At 43.9% G+C, this 10,008-nt stretch overlaps 1 protein-coding gene across 1 annotated transcript in view; it reads left to right on the top strand.

The window, feature by feature from the left end:
* Positions 1 to 10,008, top strand: part of sapcd1 (suppressor APC domain containing 1) — an 11,722-nt gene extending 1,714 nt beyond the window's left edge. The window contains exons 2-4 of the mRNA XM_048268332.1: positions 6,176 to 6,412; positions 7,004 to 7,141; positions 9,291 to 10,008. Coding sequence (XP_048124289.1) covers positions 6,176 to 6,412; positions 7,004 to 7,141; positions 9,291 to 9,365 — 450 coding nt within the window. The 3' untranslated portion in view covers positions 9,366 to 10,008. The remainder of the gene's footprint in view (positions 1 to 6,175; positions 6,413 to 7,003; positions 7,142 to 9,290) is intronic.

Below are 10,008 nucleotides of genomic sequence, written 5' to 3'. Positions count from 1 at the left end.
CTGAAAATGTAGTCTACAGGATAAGATGAGTTAACTAAAAGCTTTCCTGTACAGGTATGTTTTCAGATCTTTTAAAAATATTTACTGAACTCGCCTGCTTGATGTACAGAGGCAGGGTGTTCCATAGTTTGGGGGCATAATGGATAAACGCAGCTTCTCCACTTTGTTTGTGGAGCACTTTGGGTAATGATTAAAAGATTAGAATTGGATGATCTAAGTTTCCTTTGTGGTTGATAAGATATTAAAAGCTCAGAGATATATGAAGGTGCTATGCCATTCAGAGCTTTGTAAGTAATTAACATAACCTTAAAATCAATTCTATAGGAAATAGGGAGCCAGTGCAGTTCAGCCAACACAGGGGTGATGTGTTCTCTTCTTAGTCTTAGTTAAAAGTCTAGCCGCCAGAGTTCTGTATGAGTGCCAATTTCTTTAGATGTTTTTTGGGAAGACCAGTGAAAAGTGCATTGCAGTAGTCTAACCTGCTAGTGATAAAGGCGAATTAGTTTTTTCTGCATCTTGTTGAGTTAAAAGGGCCTTACTTTGGCAATGTTTCTCAAGTGGAAATAGGCTGTCTGAGTAACTTTACTGATATGGGGCTTAAAACTTAACTCTGCATCTAAGATGACACTGAGGCTTGTTACTTTTGGTTTGACCTGGTGTGCCAAGTTCCCAGATTACTAAGAATAATATCTACAGCTTTAGTTTTGGTCCAACCAAGTACCTCTGTTTTGTCATCATTTAGTTTCAAAAGTTTTTTGCTCATCCACTGATTAATGGAGGTTAGGCATGCAGTGAGGGAGCAAAGGCCATCTAGGTTAGTTGGCTCCACAGAAAGATACAATTGGGTATCATCCTGCGTAGCTGTGGAAGTTTACATTATGCTGACTTATGGCGTTTCCCAATGGGGAGCATATATAGAGAAAATAGCAGGGGACCAAGGCAGCTCCCCTGGGCCACACCAAAAGGCAAGTCATGTTTTTCAGATACATGATCTCCTAGACTGATATAAAAATCTCTGCCAGTAATGTAGGTTTGAAACCAGTTTAGAGCATTATCAGAGAGACCCACCCACTTTGCAAAGGCGGTGAATTAGGATGCTATGATCAATGGTGTCAAATGCGACTCAAATCCAGAAGAATAAGGATTGAGACTTTGTTTGAGTGTTAGCTAGTCTGAGATCATTGACTATCTTTACTAGAGCCGCTTCTGTGCTGTGATTTGATCTAAAACCCGATTGGAATTTTTCAAGGATACTGTTTTCGTTGAGGAAGGTATTTAACTGATTGCAAACAACTTTTCAAGTACTTTGCTCAAAAAGCGATAGATTTGATATAGGCCTGTAGTTGCTCAGATTGGTATGGTCAAGTTTTGACTTTTAAGTAAAGGTTTCACAACAGCGGTTTTAAGAGCAGTTGGAAATATACCTGTTTCTAATGAGGTATTTATTACCTTGAGAAAAAAGGGAGCTAAGCCTTCATATACTTTTTTGAGGAATGTAGTAGGGATTGGATCTAAAACACATGTTGAAGAGCCGGTTTGAGTTATAATTTTACCAAGCTCAGATTGAGTAATAGTGCTAAAGGACCTTTAATTTTGGGGGCTGTTTTGGGTGTACTATCAAACATATTACTTGTGTTACCAATAGCCTCCCTTTATAGAAATGACTTTGTTTTTGAAGAAGTCTGCAAATTCTTCGCGATCTTAGAGAGGATGCCTGACTGAGTGTGTCAAAAGGTGTTTGATGCAATAGCCTATCAATGGTAGAGAACAACACCCTAGAGTTTCTACTGTTTTCAGCAATTACCTTAGAGAAGTGGTTCCTCCTCTCATTCGAATAGCTCTATTATAATTTGCAATTTTTCTTTTAGAATGGTGCGGTGAACCTGTAACTTAGTTTTTCTCCATGTTCTCTCAGCTTTCCTACATGATCTTTTAGATCATGGATATTTTCGCTCATCCAAGGTGTCAGTTTGCTACAGGGCCTTTTTTTAGTCTTTAAGGGTGCCACTCTGTCAAGCAGAGAGCCTAATTCACGATTAAGAGCCTCTACCATTTGATCAATGGGATGATGTAAAATATCTAAATTTATGGAGTCTATAAGAGCTATGAACTGCTGTTCTGCTCTAATGTCCAAGAGTCAGCATTTGATTGCAATTTAGGGATGAATTTTTGGAGTATGTAGTACAATATTAAAAGATACACAATGATGATCAGACATATTTATATCATTTACTGATAAGTCTGTGACTTCTATCCCTCTGGAAATGACTAGATCGAGGGTGTTGCCAAGGTTGTGGGTGGGGTCCTGTAACATGCTGCTTTTAGCTCTAAACTGTCCAACACATTAAGGAACTTACTGGCTTTAGCATCAGTTGTCTTATTGACATGAATATTGAAGTCGCCATTTACAATTATCCGATCATAGCTAGTGATGATGAGCGACATAAGTTCAGAAAACTGGTTAGAAAGCCAGTCCATAGTTTAGAGGGCTGTATAAGGTTAATAGAAGTACAACTGGGTCAGCCTTCAGAGTGAGGGCAATATACTCAAAGGAAGCGTCGCCCAAAGTTGACCTCCGTGTGCAACCATATATTTGTTTGAGAGAATGGAGGCAATTCCACCCACCTCGTTTGCCTTGTCTAATTGAGTGGAAGAAATTATAATTTGGGGACAAGTCTCAACAAGAACAGCTTCGCTGTCTGAAGTCAGCCAGGTTTCAACAAGAAACAGAAAATCCAATTTTTTTCACTAATAAAATCATTGATTGCAAAGGTTTTGGTAGTAAGTGCACCTATATTTAGTAAACCCATGTTAGCTGAAAATGCCTCTGGCTTTTTGAGGAATATGCTGAGGTATGGAAAGAATATTTGTTAGGTTTCTAGTTTTAAATTTGTTTTTTTTTTTTACTATCGTTGGGTAGAAATCAACGTTGGAATAGAACTATAAGCATAAGTCATGCTATTGCATGACACAGCTTGATCTATGGTAGTAGTATTGTATGTTACCCTGCAGAAAACATTCTCAGACCCATCCACATGTATAATGCCATTCGAATCAATACCTGGGGCTGAATCTGTAATATTTTCTACAGAATGTCAATGTCTCAGTGTGGACGCTTATGTTGTCAGAGAGTAGCCTGGCTCCATGTTGGTTTGGGTGGAGACCATCACGCCCAGCAGCAGCATGGGCCTCTCCCAGAACAAGCCCCAGTTGTTGACATAGGGATGCTTAGGAAGCGAGAAGCGTTTGAGCCAGGTGTGTGGAGATCAACAGTCTGGACCATCTCTCAGCACCTTTTCTGTAGGTAGGGAGAGGCCCAGAGATGACAAAGCGTTTTTCTGTGCCCATCAGAGTGGTGGGATGAGAGTTTTGTAGTTTTCTGCAGTGCTACTGACTGCTTATCTCTGATGTCGTTCGGGCCCGTGTGTACGATGATGTTGTTGACCTTGGTGTGGCGGGCCAGGATGCTTGGGGAGTTTCTGCTGGATGTCAAGGACCTTGGCACCAGGGAAGCAGTAGACCTTGGAGAGGGACCGCTACATGATGGGGAATGCAGAGGTCTCTAACCATGGAACTGCCGGCGACCAGGGTGGGAGGCTGATGAGGTCCGGAGTGGGGGTCGGGGCTCTCGACTTTGAGGAGGGACCAGGATGGTTGTCCGAGGGGCTGGAGGGGCTCCTCATCCCTCGGTCAGAATGGCATAGCTGCATTTTTCCAGTCGTGATAGGTTGGGGCTGGGCCTGAGTGCCGTCCGGACCCGTCCGCGCGGCTTGTGATGCTTGCTTCTCACGCCATGGCTCAGGCTGGTGTGGAGTGGAGCTGGCCAGCAGAGCAGGCTTGGTTCTCAGCAGAGGCCGGGAGAGGCAACAGGGACAGAAGTTGCATTAGTGCATGGCATGGTTAAAGCATTGGAGGACAGAGTGAAATCAGGGCATCTGGCATTTGTATGTGTAAGAGAGGTAACGTTACTTACGGAGAGAAAGGTGTCGAGGAACTGTTCATCCTTTCTCAATCTGATGGAGGGTCGCTATTCTGGCTTCGAGTTCCACTATCTTTCGCTGAGAAGGACGCATGAGTCGCAGCCTGGTGCACAGCTGAGGGGAGGCATCGTGTCGCGGCGAGGGCTCGCTGGTGTCAACTGTTTTAAACGTTTGTTTGCTAGTTGGCTAGCAACAGCGATATCGTGCAGTTCCTTGATAACTCGAACACAGGTAGCGGGTAAGTAATCTGAGAAGATCTCACTTTTATATTGAGTCACTAGTTTTGAGAGACGTTAGAAGGAATTTGATGCTTTCTTCTTCCAGATATCGTTTCCTTGGCCCGGTATTATTTTGCAGCCCTTGATGCTTTCTTTAACGTTTAACGTTAACGTTTGACAGAAAAGTTTGGCGATCAAGGTTATAGAGTCCGATAATCCAAAGCCTCGAGCAACAACAGTTTATGCAAGAGTTTGTTCACGAGATATAATCGGTAGCCAGTAAATCCGTAGAAAGTAGATGGTAACAAGGAGATTTAAGATAGATAAGTTTGGAAGTTTAGGTAGTTACATACGGAGCACATAGACCGGAACCGGAAGTATCCTTGGTCTTAGGCAACATCCTCCTCCAATGCCTATCTTACTTTTTTAGCCTTTTCAGTCCCTCCTGGCCTCTTAATACCATCCATCCTCCCTGACACTTTTAGCTATATGTGGCCCTCTCCTGGTGAAAAGCCAACACTGCATCTAAATTATCCCGGCTAGATAGTGGACAGGAAGCTTTACTAGTGAAATAAATCTAGTGCACAGCACGCACCTAACCACCCCCCCCCCACACACACACACATACGTAGTGCACATGAATAAGAATGGGATCTCATTATTTATACAAATAGAGATTAATCAGGAGCCCTCAGAATACAGTTTTCCCACGTCTCTCTTACATTGTACGAACAAACTTTGCTTGTCACTGTAAAGGCTACGAAACAAATGCAATGTTGTGCATTAGCCTAAAGTGTTTATGCTTTGAGCGTGCTACAATTCAAACGAGGCCGTGCCAGTTGCAGTGGCAACCTGATCGGTTCATGGCCGGTGGCGCTACGAACCACTCAGGTGATTCATTCAGAGAGAATAAAGCAGTTTCTGCTTGGACGTCATATGTCCGCGTGATTTTTCCGTGTAAAGCAACCTTCGAGACAGTGGTTCCAAATGGAATTATAGTTACTGGTTGAAGCGCGTGCTCCGAAGCTTCCAGTGTCAGACTACCGTACTAGTTTCTACAGCTTAATTGGAGTCCACCTGTGGTCAATTTAGTTGATTGGACATGATTTGGAAAGACACACACCTGTCTATATAAGGTCCCACAGCTAACAGTGCATGTCAGACCACAAAACAAGCATGAAGTCGAAGGAATTGTCTGTAGACCTCTGAGACAGGATTCGGCACAGATCTGGGGAAGGGTACAGAAAACATTCTGCTGCTTTAAAGGTCCCAATGAGCACAGTGGCCTCAATCATCCATAAATGGAAGAAGTTTGAAACCACCACTAGAGCTGGCCGTCCCTCTAAACTGAGTGATCGGGGGAGAAGGGGTTTAGTTAGGGATGTGACCAATAACCCAATGGTCACTCTGACAGAGCTGGCCGTCCCTCTAAACTGAGTGATCGGGGGAGAAGGGGTTTAGTTAGGGAGGTGACCAATAACCCGATGGTCACTCTGACAGAGCTGGCCGTCCCTCTAAACTGAGTGATCGGGGGAGAAGGGCTTTAGTTAGGGAGGTGACCAATAACCCGATGGTCACTCTGACAGAGCTCCAGAGTTGAGAGAGGACAACCTTTCAGAGGAACGACCATCGCTGCAGTGTGTGTGTGTGTTGCAGCTGCGTGAGCTAAAAGCTCTGGAGCAGAAGAAGGACTGAATGTATGTGTGTGTGTGTTGCAGCTGCTTGAGCTGCTTGAGCTGAAGAAGGACTGAATGTGTGTGTGTGTGGTTTATGTTTGTTGTTTACTGCATGTGTGTGTGGCAGAGTGATGATTCCGTGTGTGTGTGTTGCAGCTGCTTGAGCTGAAGGCTCTGGAGCAGGAGAAGGACTAAATGTGTGTGTGTGTGTGTGTGTGTGTGATTATGTTTATGTTTGTTGTTTACTGCATGTGTGTGGCAGAGTGATGATTCCTCAAGTGTGTGTGTCTGTGTGTTGCAGCTGCGTGAGCTAAAGGCTCTGGAGCAGGAGAAGGACTGCTTGTGGCTGGGCCTGCAGTCTCTGGATCGGACCCGACTCTGGTACCAGCAGAGCCTGCTACAGAACCACATTAGAACCGCCGATCTGAGCCAGAACATGTGTGAGAAGAATCACATTAGAACCGCCGATCTGAGCCAGAACATGTGTGAGAAGAACCATATTAGAACCGCCGATCTGAGCCAGAACATGTGTGAGGAGGTGGGAATGTGTGTGTGTGTGTTTGTGGCAGAGTGATGTGTGTGTGTTTGTGTTTGTGTGTGTGTGTGTGTGTGATTATGTTTGTTGTTTGTTGTTTATTGCGTGTGTATGGCAGAGTGATGGGTCCGTGTGTGTGTGTGTGATTATGTTTGTTGTTTGTTTGTTGTTTACTGCGTGCGTGTGGCAGAGTGATGGATCCTCATTATTATTGTTATTGGGATTATGTTTTTTGTTTTGTTTTTTGTTTGTTGTTTGTTTGTTGTTTACTGCGTGCGTGTGGCAGAGTGATGGGTCCGTGTGTGTGTGTGTGTGTGTTTGTTTGTTGTTTACTGCGTGCGTGTGGCAGAGTGATGGCTCCTCGTGTGTGTGTGTGTGTGTGTGTGTGTGATGTTTATGTTTGTTGTTTGTTGTTAACTGCGTGCGTGTGGCAGAGTGATGGGTCCTTGTGTGTGTGTGTGTGATTATATTTTGTTATTTTGTTTGTTGTTTATCGTCGCGTGTGGCGGTGTGAGTTAGGTGGGTGTGTGTGTGTGTGTGTGTGTGTGTGATGTTTATGTTTGTTGTTTGTTGTTTACTGCGTGCGTGTGGCAGAGTGATGGGTCCTCGTGTCTCCTGCGCTGTGAGCTCCAGCGGGTGAACGGCACTCTGGGTAATCTGATGAGTGATGCAAGTGCCTGGAGCTCCGCCTCCGACTGGGATCACAGATGGCAACACACACTACTCACCCAGGTACATACACACACATACACACACACACACACACACACACACACACACACACACACACTACTCACCCAGGTAGCACACACACACACACACACACACACTACTCACCCAGGTAGCACACACACACACACACACACACACTACTCACCCAGGTAACACACACACACACACACACTACTCACCCAGGGGGGTATTCCATCAACCTCGCTAAAGGCCAAACCTGGCTTATTTCGATAAGTCTCGCTAATTTTAGTGAGAATTCTGTTCCATTAATGAGGTTAATGTGAATCCCAGCTTGGTAACCATGGGAATTTATGCCACAGAACTAACCTGCTCTGTAGCAGGTTAACTTTCCTAAGGTTAAGGTTCCGTCAACCTGTGCTCTCGTCACCTGTAGCCTACAACTTCAAAAATAGAAGTAGGCCTAGAAATGTTTTTTTTCCGACAGTGCACCAAGCGTGGATTTACACATTCACTAGCTCCAAAGAATGTATGAAGATTATACGATTAAACATCTTTTAACTTCACGTGTGGTTCTAGGAATCGTACTACTCTGTGTCACTTACGCTCGGGTGGTGGTGTAACGTGCAGCGAGACGGTATAGGAATGGAATTACATTCTTGAAGTGTTCGCTGGTTCGCTTCCCCATAATGGGCATTAAGGCTCCATAGTTTATCACCTTGATAATGGCATTTTTAGTTTATCATCTTTGATGAAAGACATATGTCTACTGCTGATAAAGGGTCATGCACATTTGGTAGGCTGTTCAGTGACAGCTTTGCCAGTGGGCTATATTATATCTGATGCAAGCCCAAGGATAATTATTCTGTAGCCCTAGGCAGCTAATAATTAAAACTGCTTCATGTGGCTATAGGCTATTATGTTGATACTTATTTATTTTATGACCACCTACACTTATACAATAATTTGGAGCTTAACACTTTAAATCTAAGAACGTAAGCTATAGATAGTTTTGAATATCCATATGCATATCCATAAGTTGTTTTGAGTTTATACTATTTATTCATTCACTAGTTTTGTTCAAGCATAGACTGTATAGTCTATGTGTTCAAGAGTGAAGCCAATCAAACTCAGAATTGATTTCAAACCATACCCATTGCTGTTTTAAATGTATGCTTCCATTATTCTCCCATTTCTGTAGGCAATCCATTTCTTCTCTCAATATTAAATTTGATGACTTTCGATGAAAATCCTGTAGATGGCGATTGCCAAATCGAACAGAAATCATCTAGTATTGTCTTAATTTTACGACATATATCCTCTTTTAGATCAATCTACTGTTTTGGTCTACTGTTCTACCTCGTTGCACGAGCAGAGATGAAGCTGGAACTAAACCTCAGCTTTGAATAAACGAGGCCAAGATGCCGCTAACTTGAGTTAATGGAACGGCTTCAGCCCCAAGTGAAAGTCTATGCTAGTTCAAGCCAGGCTATTTCTGTTAAGCGCCGCCTTCATTAGCGAGGTTGATGGAATATCCCCCAGGTAACACACACACAAACTACTCACCCAGGTAACACGCACAAACACACTACTCACCCAGGTAACACACACACACACTACTCACCCAGGTAACAAACACACACAAACTACTCACCCAGGTAACACACACACACTACTCACCCAAGGAACACACACACACACACTACTCAACCAAGTAACACACACTCACACTCACACACACACACACACACTACTCACCCAGGTAACACACACACAAACTACTCACCCAGGTAACACACACACAAACTACTCACCCAGGTAACACACACACACACTACTCACCCAGTGAACACACACTCACACTACTCACCCAGGTAAACACACACACACACACACACACACACACTACTCACCCAGGTAACGAACACACACACACAAACTACTCACCCAGGTAACACACACACACTACTCACCCAAGGAACACACACACACACACACACACTACTCAACCAAGTAACACACACACACACACACTACTCACCCAGGTAACACACACACACACACACACACACTACTCACCCAGGTAACACACACACACACACACACACACACTACTCACCCAGGTAACACACACACACACACTACTCACCCTGTGTGTGTGTGTGTGTGTGTGTGTGTGTTTCTCTCTCAGATGGTGAGTCGGCAGAATCTTCACATCTCCTCCTTGCAGCTGGACAAAGACATGCTGGAGTCCCAGCACACCTGACACACACACACACACACACACACACACATATATACCCTGACTCCTCTCTCTCACACATATACACACACAGCTGCTGGAGACCAGAGCAGAAACACATGATGTGTGCAGTGTGTGTGTGTGTGTGTGTGCAGTGTCCTTGAGCCTGTCTACCAGCAAGGGGCGCTATAGTGCAACAGCAAAATAACTAAACCACTTGGGCACTTTTCTGACTTTCTCTCTCTCTCTCTCACTCACACACACACACACACACACACACACTGACTAATTTACTGCACTCATCACATATCACATTCAAGGACATTTAATTTTGCTTTATTTTCAATAAATAATCGGAGAGGGGTGACTGGTGAGTTCATTCATAGCAGCTGTCATAAACTGCACATAAAGCATTCATGACTGTTTCATGAGACATGACTCGGTTACACTTTACTTGACAGTGTTGACATTAGAGTGTCATGACATGAGTCTCGTGTCATAAACAAGTCATAAACGTTTATGACATAACGCTAATGTTTTTGCCACTGGACTAGCCCATTGACTCAGATGAGATGTGATGTGATCAGGTAAGAGGTTTGGGACAAAAACGGCAATGCTGCTTTGCGATTGTTGGACTTTTATTTTGACAAGTTGTCGTCGTTCTGTC

Source organism: Alosa alosa, chromosome 17, assembly GCF_017589495.1.
Source record: "Alosa alosa isolate M-15738 ecotype Scorff River chromosome 17, AALO_Geno_1.1, whole genome shotgun sequence".
Classification (NCBI taxonomy): domain Eukaryota; kingdom Metazoa; phylum Chordata; class Actinopteri; order Clupeiformes; family Clupeidae; genus Alosa; species Alosa alosa.
The sequence above is the reverse complement of the archived record's forward strand: the minus strand, read 5'-3'. Positions and strand labels throughout refer to the sequence as shown.